We start from the raw sequence: 21,722 nt of genomic DNA, 5'->3' as shown, positions 1-21,722 counted from the left end.
GGGCCGAACCGCGCTGCTCGCAGGCTTCGGGCGGTGGGGAGATGAGAACACGGCCACACACGGGCCTTGCTGGACGTGTGAGAGCCCTTCACTGGCACGAACCGGGCGATCGGTGCAAGCAGCACAAATAAACTGCGTTGCTGGGTGCTTTTTACAGGTAAAAAATCCCTTTAGATTGAAAATACGGCTCTGAACCAGCCCTAGGCACAGCACCCAGACCCAGGAGTTGGTTTTATTCGTGCTAGCTCTTTACAGATGTACCTAAAACTAAGTGATTTTCCCCACAGACATGTCGTCCATTAAGATAGAGTGCATTGCCGACGAGAGTTACAGGATCGGGGAGTCGCCCGTCTGGGATGAGAAGGAAGGTGTGCTGCTCTGTGTGGACATCACGGGTAGGAAGGTGTGCCGCTGGAGCCCTGTCACCAAGCAAGTGCAGGCCATCTCCGTGGGTAAGGAATGGCTCAAAAAAAACCCCTCCACTGAACATGAGAGTTATGGGTTGTGACCTGGTGCTGCATCCCCGTTGACCATGGGCAGAACTCCTGTCCTCTCCTGGTGGTGCTGCTGCATCCCTCAGACAGCTGCTTGGTACTAATCTTCTGGATACCTTTCCCTAAAACCTGACTTTCCTGTGCTGTGCACAGGCACTAGGTACTAGCCAGACATAGGCATGAGAACTTTTCATACAGTTTTGTGCTACTGGGTTATGTTTGATCTGTTTCTCTTTTCTGTAAGTTTTTCACAGAACCCTCTCTTTTGTTCCACCTTTATCCCAGAGGTAGAATTCTGCTGTGGATATCTCTGGGATTTTTGTTACTGATCAGAATGAGCAATGCCCATAGCATTTTCTTTACTGGAAGAAGATTTCCCATAATGATTTAGGAAGATGACATTTTTTTAAGGTAGCAGTGTCTCCAGCTAGAGTCTCAATATTGTAAGTACTTATTCCAGAGAGGAAGAGATGTGCTAACTCTCATAAAGAGTTGCAGATTTACTTCTGGATGTGATAACATAAATATTTATCTGTCTGAAGACAGCTCCTTAAATGCTTTAAGTAGTAGTATTTATTACTTCCTCATGCTCAGTAACACTTGGAGAAAATAACTTTTTCCCACCCATAAGCTGTTCGTGTTATTCACAATAAATTGATCTGGGCTTATTTGCCCTTCAAATTCCTGTATTCACCAGTTTTAAGATGAGAAGACCTGATACTAATTTTGAAACATTGTTTCCCAAACCTATTTCCTCTTATCTTAGCTGAGGCACCATGCTTCTCCCTGCCTTTCCCCTAGTTTGGGTGGACTCTCAAAGGTGTGATTTTTTGCCTGTGGCCTTTCTGGAGGTCTAGAAGAGGTAGTAGTTGAAGTAGCTACTTTTATTTTTTTTAATTTCTTTCTGTTTGCTCTGTTTAGTAATAAGACAATTATAATTAATAGCCGTGCCTCTGGGAATACCGTGATTAAAAGACCTGAAAAACCCCAAACAGCCAAAGAGTGCCATGTGATTAAAATAGCAGGTTGGTGTCCGAAGTGAAAACCGAGAGAGAAATTACTCATTACTGAAGCTTATAAAGAATTGCAACAAACCTCCATTTAGCAACAACTTCCATTGCCCTTTTCAGCTCCACAGGGATAACACCACTACATGCATAGCCATGCCAGGGGGTGAGACCTTATGATCAGTTTTCTGTTCGGCATAAAATGGTGTTGCACATAAATCAGTTGCTGTGAGTGTTGCTTAAGGAAGCGCTCTGGGGTGTTTGCAAACTGAGCTGGGTGCAAGGGCCAATAGGTTTGCTCACGCTGGATTTGTGCAGTGAACAGTAGTGTGCTTGCATCCATCTCTCTAGCCTGTTACAGCCTTTTCCCAGGGGGTGCTGTTTTGGGGAAAGGATGGGGCTGTTCTTGTGGCTGTAGGGGGGCTGACCCATTGGACTCTGCCAACCCCTCTGTGCTGCCATGGGAAGGAGAAGTGGCAGGCACTGGCCTAGCGTATACGAGCCCAGGCTACCAGCAGCCTCAGCTGTCGGGCCACACATCTGTAGGTGAAGGAGTTGCTCAAGTTGAGCCTGCAATGAGGTGTGCATCTCGGGTGCTGAGGGCAGCTAGCGTTCAGATTTCTACCGTGATGGTACGGCTGCTGGGGCTGCAGAGGGAAGGGGTGCCCCAAGCCAAGCGCAAGAAGCTAGAAAGGAGCAGCAGGAGAGGCTGGTGACAATTGTAAATGTTTGCGAAGCTCTTAAGTAATTATACCTTTGCAAAGCTATAAATACAAGAAATGTTTTATTTTTAAATTAGAAAATTGGCATTTAGTCCCATGCATATTCCTAAGTCTTGTCTGTTAAATACCATCCCAGATTTTATTGCCCTGTTTAAAGCTATTATTCCCTATATTGTGCCTGCCTTTCACAGAAACGTTATCTTCACAATTATTTATCTGTTGGGTTGTTTTTCTCTTAATTCTTTTATAATAACGTGCAGTTGAGGTTTTGCAGCACAATAGCTGAAATGACTGTAGACTAACCATGGAGCATTTGCTCATTTTCTGCTTTGCTTTAACTCTTGGAAAGCTCTGCCGCTCCTCGGAGTGTTGTTGGTGCTGCTGGAGGGATGTCTGAGCTGCACTGCAGAGTGTGGTGCAGGGGACTGGCTATCCTGCCCTTCATGACCTGTCCCAGTGCAGAGTCACCCTCTGTCTCCATGAGTTTTGACTGAACGGCCGTGCAGGGCTGATTTACCCAGGAGCTGTGCTAAACAAACAGTTGCTCCAGAGCTCTTGTGGCAATCAATTTTTCCCCTAGCGAGGTGGAAACCCACACAGTTACCTGTCGTAAAAAGCGTACATGCCTGTATCTGTTTCCCTTTTTATGTTTTTTTAAAGCACCTAGCAGAACCAGGTACTGGTAATGATTGTCACTCCTGCGAGCCATGGTAATACTAAAGTTCCCTGAGTTTGTATGTCCCAAACCGGTGATCCCATTTGCAGCTGCTGTCAGTATGCATTAAGTATGCCCTTTTTGCATGAAAGGATCTATTTCTATGTATTTAAACAGGTTTTTTGGTAGAAAACAAAATTATTTCTCTTGCCTATGGCCTCACTGAGTTCGGTGTGGCTGCTTGCATGTCTGAAGTAGACTGAAATCTCTCTCCATGGCATGACCTCTTTTCCATTTCACCCTGTTTCTAGATGCTCCCGTGAGCTCTGTGGCTCTCCGGAAATCTGGGGATTACGTTGTCACCCTGGGAACCAGGTTTGCTGCTTTGAAATGGAAAGAGCAGCTGGTAACCACCATTGCTCATGTCGACAAGGATAAAACAAACAACCGGTTCAACGACGGGAAGGTGGATCCTGCAGGGAGGTATTTCGCAGGTATGGTGCGGAGGGTTCCTTCCTTCTGCTGCTCGGTTAGGTTTTGGTGACAAGATGAAGTGATCAGTTGTAGATGCAGCAAGTGTTCAGTCATAGTTAAATGGTGGTGGGGTTTTTTTGTTGTTGTGGTCTTCAGGCAGAGTTTAATGCCATTTACAAATCTACTTGTGTCACCTGGGCACCATCTTATGGGCCCTGTTTTTTTAAAAAGAGGCCTACTATTCAGAGCCTGCCTCGTTAAAGACACTAGCCTTGTCTCCTCCCTGTCGGCACGCTTGGTCTGAATACTGGCAGAGTACCAATAAAAAATACTTTTCCAGTGAGAGATTTACGATACTGTGGGTTTTGTTCTTCATAAATCAGAATTTCTAGGTGGTATTTCTAAAAAACTATGTGACTGTTCAGCCTGGAGAAGAGAAGGATCATGGGGATGGGGTAGAAGCAAAGAAGACTGAGCCTGGCTCTGCTCGGTGGTGCCCAGTGACAGGACTAGAGGCAATGGGCACAAATGGAAATTTAGGAAATTCTGTTTGAACTTAAGAAAACTCTCCTACTGTGGGTGAGCAAACAGTGGAACAAGTTGTCCAGAGAGGCTGTGAAGTCTCCATCCGTGGAGATCTCCAAGGCACAGCACTGCCCTGAGCAACCTGCAATGGCTGACCCTGCTCTGAGCAGGGGGTGGGCCCAGATGGTCTCCAGAGGTGCCCTCCAGCATCAGCCTTCCAGTGATCCTGTCCTCCTGGTTTTTAACACACTGTTCTGTGCATCTGCCCTCCAGTTGGGTCCCCAGGCTTACCTTGGCTTGCTTTTACCAGCCTCTCAAGAGCCAGTCTCAGCTGTCGACTTCAAGCCACGAAGATGAGATTTGTTTTTGAAGAAGAGGCTTTAGGAAAACTCGTTCTGAGGGAGGAGGGAATCTTTTTCCAGTCTCTCTGCTATGCAAGACATTGAGATCTGTGGGAAGTTGAATGCTGACCACACCTTTCTTAGTAGTTGAATGACTGAATAAAACATTTTGCAGAAATCATGCTGCACATAATTTCTGCCACAGTTCTACAAAACAAAACAGGGTTTTGTTTTGGCATCTTCTGCTAAAGGCAAGCACTTTTGAAATCTACCTTTCTCTTTTGCTTTTAACTCAGTTTCTTCCCCAAATTTCTGAAGCCTCCACGCTGCTCCCTTTTACGTTGGCATTACGACAAGGGGCTGCCACCAAACCTGGAGGAGAAGCCCATCCACTCTGAACCTGCTCTCTTCCCTTTGGCTCCGCACAGGTACAATGGCTGAGGAGATTCGACCTGCGGTACTGGAGAGACACCAGGGCTCCCTGTATACGCTCAACTCTGACCTCTCAGTGGTGAAGCACTTTGATAAGGTGGACATTTCCAATGGACTGGACTGGTCGCTGGATCACAAAACCTTCTTTTACATTGACAGCTTGTCCTACTCGGTGGACGCCTTTGATTATGACATCCAAACGGGAAAAATTGGTATGAATTGTTGTATTCTAAAAAATAATTGTGCTTAAAGACTGTGATATTTGTTTCCGTTCTGGTTATTAGGCAGAGATAATCAGAGCTGTGGGAGTGCTGCTTCAAAAGCTGCTTCAGAACAAAACTTGAAGCCTCATTAACATCTGTCTGCGCCTGCGTAGGCTCACTCACTCACTCCTCACTCACCCAGAGGCTGTGGGTAATATTATAAAGTATTTAAATTGTGTGGTGGAGTTTGAGTAGCAATCTGGACTATTGTTATTAAACACTACACAGATCTGCTCTTCCTGTCTCTAAAGGGCAAAGTGTTTCTTGTGTGGCCAGGTTTCTGTTGCTGCCTGTTTCTTATTCCTGACAGTATAGGCAAAGTAACTGAAAAGCCTGTAGTCTTGTGCAAAACCTCTGCTATCTTCTCTAGGGTTTTTTTCCACCCTGTTTTGTTTTTTAAAATATAAGCTCTTAAGTGAAGATTCTGCAGACAGAGCTAAACAACAACTGGAAGGCAGCTCTTCTTCCTTCATTTATGTAAAACAAAACAAAGTAACCCCTTAAGGACTTCTGCAAGCCTGGGCAAAATAAAAATTCCAGTGACTTGGAATAATTTGCTTTTTAGTACATGGACTGCAATGTATTGCTTTAAAAGAACCCAGTCAATTTGATACTTAGTTTTAAAACTGTGAATTTTAAGTCATTTTAGGTGTAGCATCTTGTCCTGGTGTCTCTCTGCTGTGGTTTACTATTGGATTTTTCATTAGGAAGATGGGTGGTTCTTCTCTCTCTCTCACCCGCACTCGCCTGCTCTCTTTCTGTGGGCAATCTGACAGTCCCCAAGAGCGCAAAGTAAACTCATTAAAAATATTGCTACATATGAGAAACATTGAAGTTTTCCGAGCATAAAAGAAAACTACTTTGGGAAGTTGGTTTTAATTTTCTTTAATAACAGTGGTTAAAAGTTCAGATAGTTGTTTGGTTTTATGTTGACATTATGCCTTTGAAGTCGATGCTTTTCCTAACTCTGTGTTTATATAAACTCTGGGTTTATATATCTGAAGGTCACTTTTGTGTTGGAACAGTGATTATTGGCACGTTCCAGCAATCTGTTTGAAAAGTCTCCAGTTCTCTGTCTGGAAGTGACCCATACTCGAAATGGTCCAGACTGCTTTTAGAAGAAGTAATTAATTTCCTGGAAAAAAAATAAATATATATACACAACATTAATTTATTCAGTTATTCATTTAATACTGTAAGTAGGCAGCGTGAGTGGTGCACTAGAAAGGAACACTAGAAGAAAGGATGATATTTTCAATGGATCGAAATTAATCTGGGCTTTCACACTGAGAAACAATTGGCTTTGGAAACAAACAGGGCTGCAGACACGATCCATTTCTTTCATACCAAAGAACTCAGGACTTCAGCACAGCTTTTGAAAATAACAGTACGAAAAACTCTGCTGGGCTGTGACTGATAAAGATTTTAACAATTACCTCAGTTTTGTTGTGGTTTTGCTGCCCTGCAGGCAACCGTAGGAGTATATACAGACTGGAAAAAGAGGAGAGCATTCCTGATGGGATGTGCATTGATACAGAAGGCAAACTCTGGGTAGCTTGTTACGATGGCGGGAGAGTGATTCGTCTTGACCCTGAGACAGGTAAGTCCTTGCAAAGGGTGGACTGGAATTCTGTGGTTTTAAAAAGCAAAGAATGAGAAGTGTTTTTTTCCCCCACGGGGAAATGGTATATCTGCTTTTTAAAAAACATTTAAGGAAAAAAACCCAAACAATTCTATGTCCCTGCTCTCAAAAGTTAGCTTTGTAAATAAGTCTCCTTTGTTCCCAGCCTCTGTTGTGTTGGAAAAGGTAAAGTTGCTGAGAGGATTATCATTATGTTCACAAATTGTTTTGAGTTTGCATCCTCTTGCATCCTCCAAAGTTAAGATCAGTGTTTACCTTATTGATAAATGGTGTGGAAGAGAAGGAATAAACCATGAAATGGCAAGGATGACTTAGGCCATTTTTTTGTCTTGTTTCTTCAGCATAGTGTATTATTTTGGGCAGCCTACTGAGGTTAATGAAAGTCCCACATGACACTGATGCCAGCAACATTTTTATTATTGTTGAAAATTATTTATACTTTAAATTTTGTAACAAATATGTAATGAATTCCACAGGATTTTATCATTCCCACAGTAACGTCTTGGGTGTGCCCATTGTCTGAGCCTGTTGTTCCTTGCTGCTCTCATTTGGATTTTGGTGGTCTGCCAGGTGTGGTTTAAATGTCTGAGCAAAAAACACTTGTGAACCACTCTGTCTGCAAGGGGCCAGTGGCTGAGAATGGGAGCAGACAGCACAGGTTTGGATAATGTGGCACTGGACTGCATCTGGGGTCTCTTGAACCCAGGTCCAGCCCTAGCAGAAGTCTTGGAGTATTGTGGGGCTGCAGATTGAGGGATGCCAGCATCCCTTGATGTGTGCCTGCCCTGCAGAAGACCCTGGCATACCCCTGCACCTGCTGGGCCAGGTTGCAGCCTCTTCTCTGACCCTGCTGGACTCTCCTATTTGAGGCTCAGGCTGTGCTTTTCCCCTCGCCTTTTGATTTGTACCCACCCAAAGTGCCAGACTGTGGGACTTCCTCCCATCCTGCAGAGTCTGCACCCCAGCCCCAGGAGAAGTGAGCTTCAGCTGAGACATCCCGGCAGCTCTGGGACCTGTTCCTGGTCCCACATCCTCCCCTCTTGTGGGCAGAGCACTCCTTGGTGACCTTTGCCAGCTGTTTGAACACCTTCCTGGAGCAGCAGACTCTTACCATTTTTTCTCTCTGGTTCCCTGTTTCTACCTTTTTCCTCACTGGCCTTCACTTTCTTCCATTTTTTTCTCTTGCTTTCCCTTTCCTCCTCCCTTTTGGAGGTGTTTTCTTAAGGGGCAGATGCATAGGGAGTCTGTAAGAACAGGGACAGCAGAGTACATGTCCCTAATGCGCTCTCAGCCTCCAGCTATGTTCAGGTCAGGGTCTTTCAGAGCTGGATCCGTAGGTGCTGGTGGGATTTCTCTTGTGTGAGTTTGTTCTGTTGCCCCTCACCCATGTAAGACTCCCAGCATCTGCAGCAAACAGTAGTGAGAAGTTTCACAAGTATCCACCTTTTCTGTGAACATCTCATGCTTATCTGCCCTCTCTGCACTATCATTTCAAAGTAATATGTAAATCTGCAATCTGCTGAATTCTGAGTGAATTTTAACTATTGGAGATGGCCCAGACAGATTTGAAGATAAGTTCATGAAAGCCCTTTCTTTTAATGCACATTGGCTATTAAATGTGGCTTGAATGACCATCAGCTGGTTGCAGATACATACACTGATAAAGAGTTTATCTAAAGCACGTGAGGGGTTTTCAGGTTTCACTGATAGCACTTGGACTTTGTTTTTAGAGGGGTGGGTAAGGAAACTTGTTTATCTGGCATCTTTTCTAAGAAGGTTTTGAGGTTTGGGTTGAAGCAGCTTTTCAGATCCAGGTTTCTTTAGCCCAGATAGCTGCTGCCTTTAGCTTTGGGATGTGCTGCAGGGAAGGCTGTGATGATGGATCCCACTGAGTTTGCAAAGGGCTTGAAAGGGGTATCTAACTTGTATGTTGCCAAGTCTCTTACCTTCTGGTCACTTAGTGACCTGCTAGTTTTATGCAAGCACATCTTTTAATTAGGAATTAAATATTTTACAGTTCTTTCTAATGAATGTATTTTATAACCTTTGATTGTATAAGGTCTAAAAGATTTGCTAAGTTTCTCTCTTCTGTAGATACCGAGCACAGATGTATACTTCAGGTAGATTTTAGAGCATCCAGGTGCCAATTTTCTTGCATCTCCAGGAAGACATTGCTCATCTCCGAGCTTTGTGAACAACATCTTCTGGGCTATTACCTGCTGAGACCACTCTGCAGGTACAGTCAGGGTCTCCTCCCTTGTCTCAGGGACCTCTTCTCCTGCAGTGCATGTTTTTTCTCTTTGAATACCTTTTCCACTCATTTTCTCCCAGACTTGGTGTCAGCCAATTTCTGGAGCATTTTATAAGCCACCATGTACCATGTAATCCTTCGGCTGCCAGCTGGCTGGATAACCACAAAGTGCTGCTAGAGCCAGTTGGCAGGAGCGTTGTCTTGGGACTTGCATTGGTCCTTGTCACTCCCTGGCAACAGACAGGACAACTTCTCTTCCAGTTTTCTAGATACTGTGGAAAATCTGCTCTTCTCAGGGAAGTAACAGGTAACCTGATGTGCAAATAATCTCTGACAATCATAACACCATTACACTGATTTTGATTATTTTTTTTTAACTTTGATTTTGATTTTTACTTTGGCCATTGTGAGTCAAAATGTGTGCCAAATAAACTTATTATACAGCATCAGGAATCCTAGAGTGCTCAAACTTCTCAGGCTGTTACATACAAGAGGCTCTTTCACCACTGCTCACATGGTATTTTCTTTTATTTATTTTGGGATTATAGAGACTTTAAAAGTATCCAGCCCCTGTGTCAGGATTTGCAGTGAAACAAAGACACTTCTACTCATCCCTCTCAGTCCCCTATCCTGGATGTACTGGTTACATCCATACTAGCAAGTAAAATGGATCAGGATACGTCCTTTAGTCCTGCACCGTATGGCTTATCGTAGCTTATTTTGCACAGCCAGGCTGTCTTCCCACACCAAAACAGAGCCCAAGCCATCTCTGGGGAGCAGCATAGCCAACTAGGGGCGTGAAAATTGTGCCAGGACTGAACCAACAGCTTAATAATGTGGTTCTGCTTTTGCCTGTGCCTGTGCCTTTGCTCCACTTAGTGTTGTGGTACAGGTGAAGCCCTTTGGTCGGTGTTTTTCTCAGTTCCTTGCAGTGCTGCGAGGGACTAAGGCACAGCTTGTTGGGTGAGGGAAAACGTTTTAGAGCACATAAGAGGGTGCTTGCTTATCAATAAGCACCTCCCGGGAGATGGCGCCCCACTCTGAAGTTGACCAAAAACTTCTCATAGGTTTCAAGTGGGCCAAACTTTCCACTTTTTCTTTCTCCTTGTTGAGTTCCCAACATCAAAGTTGCTCTCTTGCTATTTCAGCACATCACTAAACAGTTTGTTACTGTAAGGGGACTAAGCCCTTTACACATACAAATGAGGGGCCAGGGAAATTAAATGTTTTGTAAGGAGGTTCATGTGCTTTAGCGTAGTTCTAGAAAGAGATATTCAGTTGTAGGTAAATAAAATAACCACTTACTGCCCAGAATTAGGAGGAGTTTTATAAAAATCTGATGTAATGTGTCTCGACAGCCTTCTGGTTAAGGCTGGAGGCAATCTATTTACTGCTGTCATTAGGACAGTAGCTATTTGTTGGTATAATAAATGCATAATACTATTTATGGAAGCGCTAGTTTCTTGTAAACATCCCATGATCCCTAATTTATGCAAGCTTGATTTGAAAGTCTATTGAAATAAAAAAAACCCCAAACTTCTAGGAATTAATTTTCCTTAGCAGCAGGCAGTGGAGGTGCAGCACGAGGTACGCCTCGGTAGGAGTTACACAAGGTCTGCTCGCTCCAGGCTTCCTTTGGAGTTAAAAGTAGAAAAGTCAGCAGGTCTGGGGTGTGCTTTGTGTGACCTATTTTAGGGAGGAATTCTGTCCCATTTCCACTGACTGCATGGGCAGCCTAGATAGAATCATAGAATCAAGGAATGGTTTGGGTTGGAAGGGACCTTAAAGACCATCCGGTCCAACCCCCCTGCCATGGGCAGGGACACCTCCCACCAGACCAGGTTGCCCAAAGCCCTGTCCAACCTGGCCTTGAACACTTCCAGGGAGGGGGCATCCACAGCTTCCCTGGGCAACCTGTGCCAGTGTCTCACCACCCTCACAGTGAAGATAGATGATGAGCTCAGATACAGGTGTTGTGGATGTGAGCATTTAATTAGAGGACAGGGTAGAATTGAGGGTGGGTGGGATTTGTTTGTGATGGCCGAGGCTGAAACTTGTCAAACGGTGCATGGTCAACAGTGTGGTTTACAGAGTCTGGTTGCTCCCTGTCATGGTGCTCATCAGGATGCTGAAACTCAGCATGGGACCTCTGCCCCTGCCCAGGTACCCTCTTTTGTGGAACACCCAGCTCCACGCCAGTTTTTCACAATAATTCGTTTAAATTTCTTCTTGTGAGTAGACAACCAGGAATGCAGGCATGCATGTTTTTCTCCAGGAAAAAGACTCCAGACTGTGAAACTTCCCGTTGACAAGACAACTTCCTGCTGTTTTGGAGGAAAGGATTATTCAGAAATGTATGTGACTTCTGCCAGTGACGGGATGGATAAAGAGTGGCTTTCACGGCAACCGCAGGCTGGTGGGGTTTTCAAGGTGAATGATAAGTTTTCCTTTCATTTGAGAAGGCCTTTTTCTCCCTCCTGCATTTTTCAGGTAGCAAACCAGTTGGATTGGTGGGAAGCGAGAAAAGAGTGGTTGTTACAACATCAGTCATGGATGTTAAGCTGCTGTTTGTATTTTTTTGTTGCTGTTTCAGGACAAGAAAGTTAAGTGTATTTAGAGATTTGAAAATGTTGGGGTTAAAATCTGTAACAGTGCTGATACTGCAAATTTTCTGTGCTATCACCTCTTTCTACTGCTCCCCCTCCAAACATAGTTTGAGTTTTCTATTTATTGTGGAAAGAACGTATAAACGCTTCTGTGTCTTAATCAATGGCATATGAAAGCATCTGCTTTTATTTACTTTCTAGTTAGTCATAACTAAATTATCTCTTTAAAAAAACTTGCAAAAAACCGTCTTGGGATTTGTTTTAAAGCTCTGCTCTTCCATGTAGGTGCAGACCAAAGGTTACATTGTGAAGTGCAGAATTGAGGCTTTGCAGTATCTGGGAAGAGGCTTTGGGGGAATGGACTCTGGCCTGCAATTACCAAGCTTTAGAGAAAGAGCATAGGTTGAGGTGCCTGGCTGGGAGGCAAAATACAGTAGGGTGTCAAGCTGGAGGACATGGTCCTTTTCTAAATCAGAGCGTGTCTGGCTGTGAAAGAAAATGTCTGATAGTGGTGAATTATTGCACTTATCTTTTTTTTTTGTCTCTATTATTTAATAGATAACTGGGCTGGGGGTGAAAGGAGTCCCACCGTATCCATTTGCGGGTTAAGTGCACACTCTTCAGAATGGATTCGAGAGGATTGACATAAGCAAGACAAGTCAGAAGGTCTTATTCTAGTATTGAACATATTTTTCTTTGAAACTATGACACAATTATAATGTCTCATCAGGAAAGGATGAAAAGCTACTGAAATACATAGAATATTTTAAAACTGGTCTCTTTTTTTCCCCTTTAAGCTCTATTACTTTAAATATCTGATGGTACTTTTTCTGTTGTGCTGAAGATTCTCACCCTAATAAGCTATGAATATTGTAACTTTCTTTTATGATTAAATAATGTTTTAATATCTTTTATTTTAACTGTTTGTTCTCTCATCTTATTTACAAGTTATGCTATACTGATTTGTTGATTAAACTACTTGTAGTGTCTCTTTTACACGTTTTCAGAGTTCCTCCTAAAATGCCCATTTGTGGTCTTACTGCTGCTTTAACTGGAACTTGATTTGTCCCATGATGTTCTCAACAACTGAATTAATTCCTATTGCTGTGTGTCTGCAGCTTCCTTTTTACATCACATCTTTAAGGCCTCAGCTGGGGTTGTGCCTAAATTAACTCTGGTTGGCTGGAGCCGGTCATCATTTTTCCCCAGTGCATGTCAGTATGCTGCTCATTTTGTTATAAATAATCGAATATAAACCCAAACTTTTGGGATCAAGAACCATGTCTTTGTCCATCCTCTGAAGATCCCAGCCTGTTCTGGGGACAGCCGTGACGACAGGAAAGCATCAGCTGTTCTTGGCCATTGGTGTTTAAAAGAAGCCACCACCTGCATGTCCCTCCTGCTGAACCAAGCCCCTCCAGAGCAGTCAGAGGTGAGAGGGACCCATATGCCCAAATGGCCACTGCTTCTACGAATGTGCAGGAAAGGGAAGTTTCATTCTGATCTCCTCACAGTGCCTCTTGTCAATGGCAAGCTTATTCACTGCATTGCTTTTTTGCTGGTTACTTCAGGCCTGTATATGCTGAAACAGCTGTGATGAGGCTTGGTTTGGCTTTAAAGTGCAGAATTTGCTCTTGGCATGTTACATGTTCCCATGTTAGTGCTCCTCCACGTGCAGATGCAATAGCTACATGTCCCTGTCCTGCTGCGTGAGCATAACCCACCGACTGTCACAAGAGCCTGTGGCTGTGCTTTTTCCTTGCAGGTAGCTCCAAGAATTGGGACATCATGGTTTTCCAGCACTTCTCTGCAAGCTTATTGGAGTTAGTTTCTCTCTGCTGGAACTGCTTGTGTCTGCTACACCCCCCAGTTGTACAGTGGGGATTTGGTAGCTGCCTGGCCCCTGGACCGCACTGAGGCCTCGATGCTGCTTTGAATCAAGGGGTGTGCAAGTCACTTGTTTTTCTACTTTAAAGCATGCAGGGGTGTGTCTCAGCAGCTGGAAAAACAGGCGATTTAAGCAGCCCCACTTGGGGGCAGAAGATGAGCATGAGGCGGTGGAGGAAGCTGGAACTTGCTCTGAGTCTTCACCATCCTTCATTTGCTTTATGTGCTGCAAAGTAATCTCAAAGCATGGTAGAGGGAAAGTTTATGAGTTGAGGGAGATGGTGAATGTGGCAATTTTAGGGCTCTGATCTTAGTGAAGTCATGAACCTGGTGATGCTTGCACGTCAGGAACCTTGCTGTAGGGCTGCTGTGGTTGATTGCTCATGGACATGCAGAGATGCAGCAGAAAACAAGTAGGCATAAACACAAATAAGCTTCCTTTGCCATCGCTATCATGTTGCAGAGGTCCCTGCACCATCAGGTTTGTACCTGTGCTTACCCTCACCCCACCACAATGGCAGTAGGGTCATTGCCAGCACAGCACAGGACGCCTGCCCATCCTTCTTTTGTTGTTGCTGCTGTGCTAGAGAGGTAACAGCATCAGCTCGTACAAGCATGAAAGGTCTGGTCAAAGCTTAGTTTGTCACCGCTGGCCAAGAGGCACCTAGGAGACAGGGAGGATGTGGCCGCTGGAGCCCTTCATCCTCCATGCTGTGCGTGGGTGGCCCTGGGCAGATATCTGGGGCACACATGTCTGTGTGTGTGGGAGCAGAAGCAGGTAAAATGAGCTTCTGTAAAGATTTTATGAATAAATGCCGCCTCCCCCTCCTGTAAGATCACCCGCTGGGCTTCGTCATGCTGGTTTTGCGGGCATCACATGAGCAGGAAGAGGCAACTCTGCCAGGAGAGTTGTATTTTTACTATTACCAAAATGCCTGAGGCATGCGCCTCGCCACAGCCTCCAGCGTAGCTGCTTCCTGCGCCCCAGCCCCGAGGAGCTCAAACAGGTACTGCCAGTGTATTTTGACTTGAGTCCTGTGATGGAGCACTGGATCCAGCAAACCAGAACTGAGGGGTTGCCAGTTCCCTCAATTAGGAAAGCTTATTGACTTTTCTTTAATGCCTCGCTTATTAATGGCACTCACCTCTTTAATCAAAGACTTGTGCTGATTTAAATGAGGGTTAAGCAAGAACCCAGTGACAGGAAAAGCTGTATCAGGAGGAGCAGCTGCTGTGCCCTGAGGGTTTCTTCACCCTTGTGACCAAAATCTACAGTCATAGGTGAAGTGTATTCCCAGCCAAGCTGGAGAAAGCTCGAGTAATCCTTTGCTGGCAAAATAGCTCTGCTGAATTAAAAGCAGGCGGCAGTGACTGCCCGGGGAGCTCCTGTGCTTCCCATCTCAAGCACTGGGGAGGGACCAAACCCATCCTACAAAAGGGCGAAACCACGAGAAGATAAACCTTGACTTCACTTTTGGACAACGCTGCTGAGTGGGATATCGCCGGGGTGAGTAGCTACACTTGTGCCTGCCTGGGCTTTTTAATAACTGTGTCTTCATTAACTCTAACCATGTCTGTTGTTGTCTCCAAGAGGGAGACAGCCACAGAAAATGACTCTTTCTAAGTGAAGAATGACTTTAAGAGTCTTAATCAGGACAATTGAATTACATGCAAAGTCAAGTTTCTAGAGTAATGAAAGCTGGGATGGACCCCCAAGGGGAATAAGAGATACGAATGTAATTTTGGGAGTTGTGGAAAGAAGAGGGGAGCAATGGATTTACTAAATCTTTGTAAAGCCCCAGGAACAAATTCAAAGCTATTGTCTGAGCTATGCCTGTAGGTAGCAGAAGACAAATACAATTATTTAAATACCACATTAATCTATGTGGTGTGCTAATGGCCTTGATACACTCTCCCAATTATACTATGTTGATAAAAAGTACGGACTATGAAAAGGAGTGGTAGGAGTTGCATCAGAGGAGACCAAAGCAGTAGGAAGGAGAGAGGAAGCCACCCCAGAAAGAGACATTGCTGTGGGGCATGAGCCAGAGGTACAGGGGTGAGTGACTGCCTTTGGCCAACTTTAACTTGCTTCGCAACCCAGCAACGTTAAGAAACAAATGAAGTACATGGTGGGGACAGGCTCTTTCTGTTGTGGAAATAATTAAAAGAATGCATGCACCTGCTACTGCAGGGTTGCACCAGTTCTGGACAGCATCCACAAAGCCTTTGAGAGGTGTGTCCTCCTCAAGTGACCGACCCCTGGAAAGGCAGGTATGGGGGATGTGGAAATGGCATGCTGAGGGTGGTGGATGTGACACTTGTACTGGTAGTCCAGAAGTCAGTAGGGTAGGAATAAGAGATGGTGCCAAAATGCGGTGGGGGTGTCCCCAGAGCATTTGCAGCCACCTGAGTAAATCAGAGACATGCTCTGGTAGTGTTTTCCCAGCTGTTGTCCTGCCTGGTACTGCTGATGATCCAGCATCTGAGCTGCTAACCAGGAAAGCAGCCTATGCTTTTCTTCAGCTGTGGTGAGGCAAATGCTTTGTCCCTTTACATTACTTGATTTTACTTTGCCACAGCCTGTGGTGGGGAAGGCAGTCAAGTCACCAGAAGAAAAGGGCTAAATGAGAAATGTGATTTTCTCCATCAAAATTCCTTTATAAAAAATGCTTTGGGAAATATTTTGTAGAAAAAAACAACTTTTTTCTGTATCTGAGAACCAATTGCTTTTCTTTTTAAATGAAAGCAGTTACAGTTATCTTCAACTAGATTTTTCCTTTCTAATGTGTCTTCCAGCTGAAAATGCTGTGAAAAAAATGCATATTGTTCTACCTGAACCTCCCTTCAAAGTTATAATTTAGGTTAAAAGAAAGAAAGCAGGGAGTAGTGTGAAAAATGTGAGAGCAAGCAGAGGCAGAGAGCTTCTGCTGAAATGAGATGGAGCCCCAGTGCCTTTGTCTGGAAGCTCAAGGAAGACTGAGAAGGGTCCTCAAGGCACCCACAACCACTTTGCTTGTAATACAGCGACCCCAACAGGAGTTTGACTTGGAAATTATTGCTGGCTTTTCTTCTAGAAATATTTGAATTTGTCTCTGGCTTAGGGCTGTAATTTTTTAATCTCTGAATTGGAATCGATGGTGACTGCAATAGGATGATACCAGGTCTGTTTTGGCTATTTGGTCATCTGGGAAAAATGTTAATTTCATTAATCATTTGAACATCCAATTAAAATGTTCATTAAAGTTTTGCATGAGTAAAGAAATGCCTTGCTCTTGCATGCTGGTTTGGGGCATTCCTCCCCGGTGCCTTCTGCCCTCGCTGACTCTGGTGGGGACAGTGACCTTCAGCAGCAACCTGCCTCCCCCTCTACCCCCTCAACTTGCTGCAGCAGGCAGGACCCAGAGAGGTGCCCTGTCACCAAAACGCTGCTCCTGACTCTGGCTCTCTGCCCAGCTTGGGCTCTGTCCCCACCATAAGCCTGCCCTTGTCCCCACCTTGCTGGTCCAGTTGTCGGGGCGGTGACCTGCCACCACCAACCTCTGCCAAGCAGGGATGGGTGGGAGCAGGCACTTGGTATCTTCCACGTTCACCTCCCACAGACAAAAAAAGGGGAGATGCCAAAGAAGGAAAAGGAAAAAAGTCCTAAAAATTCAAAGCCTTAAAAGCCAAGCAAGAGATTGCCGTCCTGCAGCATCCGCGGCAATCGCCAAAGCTTCCTGGTCAAAGCCGTTCCCCTCGCAGCCCTCCACTGAGGCAGAGGCGAGGAGCCTGGGGAGGAGAGTGGGTGACTGCACAGGGGAAGGTTGTGGTTCAGGTGGGAATAGGAGCCAAGTCTTAACGATGCTAATATGCCCTAATCACAAGAATAATGTTTTCTTTATCATTCAAAGTAACTCATACTACAAAACCCTCCCCTGCATCTTTTATTAACCTCTCCTTTTTATCATGCAAGATACTAATTTGCCCTGAAATTTGGGAAGACGGGGCTAGCCCTTGAGGCGAATGGTGCAACATCTTGGTTTTCCTCTCCTGCTCTCATGCTATGAGAAAAATACTGAGCAAGGATTTTTCCCTATCACATGTTCTGCTGCTGGCACCACGAACCAGAGCATCCAGAATGGATTTGGCCCATGCCTCGTCACTCATGTGACTGCTGACTGAATACAAAATGTAAAAGGTTACCTGCTCGGTGCAGATAACATCAACTATTGCACGGTTTTAATTGTCACCAAAAACAGCACCTGGTTTCGTCGGACCAGTGCTGGAAAAGAGACATCAACCCAGGTCTTGCAATATTTTCCTTCACAAGGTGTGTTACTGTGAACTGCAGAGTTTCACATAGATGTTCTCCAGCTTACTCTAAATATTCAGCTGTTTGACTGCGGGAATAGGGTTCTTAAAATTCCTTGGTTTACACAGGCAGTTGTTTCACTGTACGTGCATTAAAAGCTTTAAATGTCTGCCTGCTTATTCAAAGCTTCAACTTGAAATTAAAAATTAAATCGTCTGTGCTTGCATGGGGGAGAGAAGGAAAGAGCAAAGAAACCTTTTAAGACCAGTTGTGAGTTTGTATCTTAAGGGTATGGAAACAATTTTGTCAAGATGTCAAAGGGATGAGGATTGAGGATTAGAAAGGCTACTTTCAAATAACAGAAGGGATGTTTTTACATTGTTTTTTTCATTCTTACCAGGAATTTTTTCTTACAGTCTCCAAATTCTGATAACTTCAAACAATTTAGCTCAGAAAATATTTTCGTGACACCTGTCAGCCCCTTTCTCTTTGTGAAGAGTTTAGGCACAAGTCCAAGAGGGCAAAAACGCCAACAAAATGTTGCAGACTGGATACAAGCAGGGTGAACATGTTGTTTTTATCCACAAGGATTTTGTTTGGGTAGACTACAGCAGGATTTGATGCTTTCTGTTTGGAATTGCTCTTTTTTTCCCTTCACACTTACCTCTACTGGATCAGTGCTGCGGGAAGCAGGGTGCCAGGTGCTGCACAAAAACATGAGGGGTGGCAGGATGCTTAGGGAGCGATGAAGCCAGGATGTTTTGAACAAGGCTTTTGGGGGTCAATTCCTCATATTTCCCTCTGAGGTGCTGTATTCTGTGAGATGCTGCTGCTACATAGCTCCATGGTGTGGTGGCGGGAGGTGGACCACTGGGTGCAGGAGAAAATGAGGGCTGCATCGTCCCATCTTGTGGGGACTATTTTGGAGGGCAGTGCTGTTGCTTCGGGTTGGATGATCCTTCCTGTTGCGACCTTCCGTTTTCAGCTGTTCGTAAAAATTAGAGAAAAAATCTTCCCTTCTAGTTGCCCTCCTCTTAAAAATGGGGGAAATTTGAGCCCAAATATGAAAAAGGGAGCTGGTGGTAAGAGGGAGGTTTAATAAGGCTCAATTGGGTCAATGAAACAACCGACAAGACAAATACACACCAGCTGCAGATCTGGAGACTTTCTGCCTCTGTGAAAGCTGTGCAGATGCTGGGCTGCTGCTGAACCCCTTTTTTCTGCAGGGGCGAGAGCAGACCTGTGTTTTCCAGGCCACAATACAATAAAGTCAGCGTCATGTCTCCAGGCCTTAGGTCCGAAATATGGCAGCCACATGACACAAAACTGTAAGCCAAGAGAAACTCAATCCTCCAGCTTGAGCACATATTAAAGGTTCTAGGAGGTTTTACTGGCATCTTGCTGCATGTCCTTATTTACACTTTAGACCTAAGCTGTTTGCCTGCACCTTTCTGAGCTGTCACAAGTCACTGCCTGGCCTCCTGTGGCCATTATTCTTGGAAGGGAGAATTATATATTTGATAAATGGGTTGTCTGAACCTCACCTTGGCTATGTGACTCCTTGCCATGCATGCCTGCGGCCAGGGAGCAGGGAAGATACCAAGTCCCAGGCCCTGGCATTTCCACTCGTGGTGATTACTGGCTCTTCTCACAGTACCTCGAAGCAAATTAGTGCTAATTAATTATCTGTAAACCTTATCACCAGCTCACCTACAAGTAAACAATGACCGCTTGAAGACAGTAATCCTTAGGAATAGCGTTATGTCAGGGACTGGCTGCCTTCCAAGAAATATCTCTCTGATCTGTGGAAAAAATGTGCTGAGGCCAGTGGGTGTAGCAGAATCGTCTCCATGAGCGGTGGCGGAGGCAGCAAGTAGGCCCCTTGCTTTTGTAAGAGCTGCATGGTGGAGGTTATTGCACACATCCCACACCGCAGTAGGGGCAAGGCAGATGCAGGGGTCAAGCTACCTGTTTCAAAGGGAATCAAAGGTGATCTGAACACAAACATGTGGCATTGGCACCCTGTGCCAGGGTGGGTGCTGTGGTTGGTGTCCCTGCAGGCATCCTGCTGCAATGGGGATGAGGGGATGGAGCAGCAGGGGGATGAACACCCCTTGGCAGGAGCAGGCACCCAGGATGGGAGCTTCATAGGCGCTTTGCTCCCAAAGTAGCAACTGGGCTAATTATACCCCGCAGCCTGGCACAGGGTGAAATTTGGAGTCTGCAGCAGGGGTTGGAGCCCTGTCTGGGATGGATAGGGGGCCGATGAAAATGAAATGCTTAGAAGGAAAACAAAGCAGCAGGATTTCAAAGGGAGGAGCCTTCCCCAGTGTTTGCATATTCACACTGACTCGGTGTGGGAACAGGCACTTGGTCTGCAGTGGCCTTGGTGGCAAACTGTGGTCAGTATTATGGGCGCGTATACATCTTACTATGGATCATGTCAAGGAATCTGCGTTATTAAGGCAGAGCCTTGATTTTCCACAAAAAGGTTTCTGACCCATCAGTGCTGCTGCCCACCAGTCCTTCTCCATGGTCTAGAGGACCCTTGGGATCACTGATCCCCAGCTGACAGCTTGGTCCTGTCTCAGGGCCATGTCCCCAGCACTGCTTTGCCTGGAGGCAGGTGTAAGGATGAGCCTCAAGTGACTGTGCTGTGAGCCCAGTCATGTCTTGAGAAGAGACTCCAAAAGTCCCCAAAGAGACTGGAACTGGGCACAGGGAGGGGCTTACTGTCACTCCTCTTGACTGATGACTGTCTCAGCCACTCCTGGTGTTGGGGTGAGAGAAGGTTCCAGAAGTCTTGGAACTGGGGCCAATATATAGGGGTATGTCACTCATTCTGGGGCTTGTTGGGCTTCTTGCTGAATAGCCCCCTGGGCAGGTTCAATGCTGGATCCAGGATAGGTGATATCTCAGTCAGTCTCTCTCTTTTCCTCTCTTCTCTCTCTCTTTTTCTCTGTCCCCTTAAAGGTGTCAAGTTCCCATAGTGCTTCATAACTTATGTAGATACAATTGTCAGAGGGCCAACATTTATAGAATATTTGTTCCTATTAAAGCTGATGTTTTTGTGTTTGGACCTGGAGTGATTTTTCACCTTAATCCACACCAAGCGGAATTGCAAACCTTAGTCACTCCCCTCTCCCCATGAGTGGGACATGACATAATCATTTGCCTTACAGAGAGGGTCCCCTCAGTGTTGAAAGGTCCTGAGGGATATGGGCTCTCCACCTGGTTAGTGCAGCTGGGGAGAGATGGCAAATAACCTCTCAGTGATAAGCCAGGAGAGGTTCAAGCAGTGGCAGGCCATAGGTGCCCAGGAAATGCCGATTCTTGACTGATTCCCATTATTAAAAAGTTGAAGGAATATCAGGCGTGATCTTCCCCACTGGGAACATCATGGGCTCATGTTAATTGGCCTGCTCTGAAAGCTGTTGTGGATATAATTGCAACACTTACTAAGAAACAGAAGGCACTAACAGGAAAAGCCATGGTGTGTGTTGTGCTGGTAGCAGCACTAGTGACAACCCAGAAGGAGAGGCATCTAACTAAATAAACTAATGATGAAAAGGTTAAATCTTTGCAAGAACAAATTAAAATCCTCTAGAGTCAACTGCTGAACGTAACCACTCAGAGACTTCACACGGCTCAGTCAGATGCATTGGACTGAGAAAAAAATTTATGGTTCAAATTAGAGGAAAGGGGACAGGGATCATCTGATCAGACAGATCTTAATTCTTCCCAGATAGTGAACTGAAATTCACCAGCTTGGCACAACTGGCTGAGAAAGGAGACCCAAGAGCCTTGTACCCAACTAAGAAATTGGAAAGTAGCCAGGAAATATGTTTCCTTGAAAATAGGGAACCGGTGATGAGGCCACTGATTAAGACCTAGACCACCACTGATAAGACAACGGTCAGGGCTGGGGAGCCCTGCAAGTTACTACCCGGATGGTGCAGTACTTGGCAGCTAAAATGACAAAAATCTAGGAAAAATACACTAGGTTAACTCAGGAAACTGAGACAGAATATGTATGGAGGGTATCATTGACCAATGGTGATCAGGTTTTGCTGTCAGAAGATGAAGCCCAAGGGTACTGTGGGCCAGGGAATTTTCTAACTATGGATGA

At 45.1% G+C, this 21,722-nt stretch overlaps 1 protein-coding gene across 2 annotated transcripts; it reads left to right on the top strand.

The window, feature by feature from the left end:
- The first annotated feature begins 289 nt into the window (after nucleotides 1–289).
- LOC104544561 (regucalcin) lies at nucleotides 290–12,187 on the top strand. Of its 2 annotated transcripts, XM_010189470.1 has the most exons (6): nucleotides 290–452; nucleotides 3,190–3,372; nucleotides 4,647–4,862; nucleotides 6,382–6,513; nucleotides 11,082–11,236; nucleotides 11,971–12,187. In XM_010189470.1, exons 1-6 carry the CDS (start codon nucleotides 290–292, stop codon nucleotides 12,019–12,021), a joined length of 900 nt encoding a protein of 299 aa, XP_010187772.1. In that variant the 3' UTR covers nucleotides 12,022–12,187. The 2 variants fall into 2 exon arrangements, with proteins under 2 accessions (XP_010187772.1, XP_010187773.1); XM_010189471.1 differs by lacking the exon at nucleotides 4,647–4,862 and having other exon boundaries at nucleotides 11,971–12,132.
- The last annotated feature ends 9,535 nt before the right edge of the window (nucleotides 12,188–21,722 follow it).

The sequence above is a fragment of the Mesitornis unicolor genome, unplaced genomic scaffold, assembly GCF_000695765.1.
Source record: "Mesitornis unicolor isolate BGI_N332 unplaced genomic scaffold, ASM69576v1 scaffold1788, whole genome shotgun sequence".
In the NCBI taxonomy this organism is placed as follows: domain Eukaryota; kingdom Metazoa; phylum Chordata; class Aves; order Mesitornithiformes; family Mesitornithidae; genus Mesitornis; species Mesitornis unicolor.
The sequence above is the reverse complement of the archived record's forward strand: the minus strand, read 5'-3'. Positions and strand labels throughout refer to the sequence as shown.

Coding starts and splice junctions, on each gene's coding strand:
- LOC104544561 (XM_010189470.1), top strand. CDS start 290: ATGTCGTCCATTAAGATAGAGTGCATTGCCGACGAGAGTTACAGGATC. Junction 453..3,189: donor AGTGCAGGCCATCTCCGTGG/GTAAGGAATGGC, acceptor CCCTGTTTCTAG/ATGCTCCCGTGAGCTCTGTG. Junction 11,237..11,970: donor AGGCTGGTGGGGTTTTCAAG/GTGAATGATAAG, acceptor ATTATTTAATAG/ATAACTGGGCTGGGGGTGAA.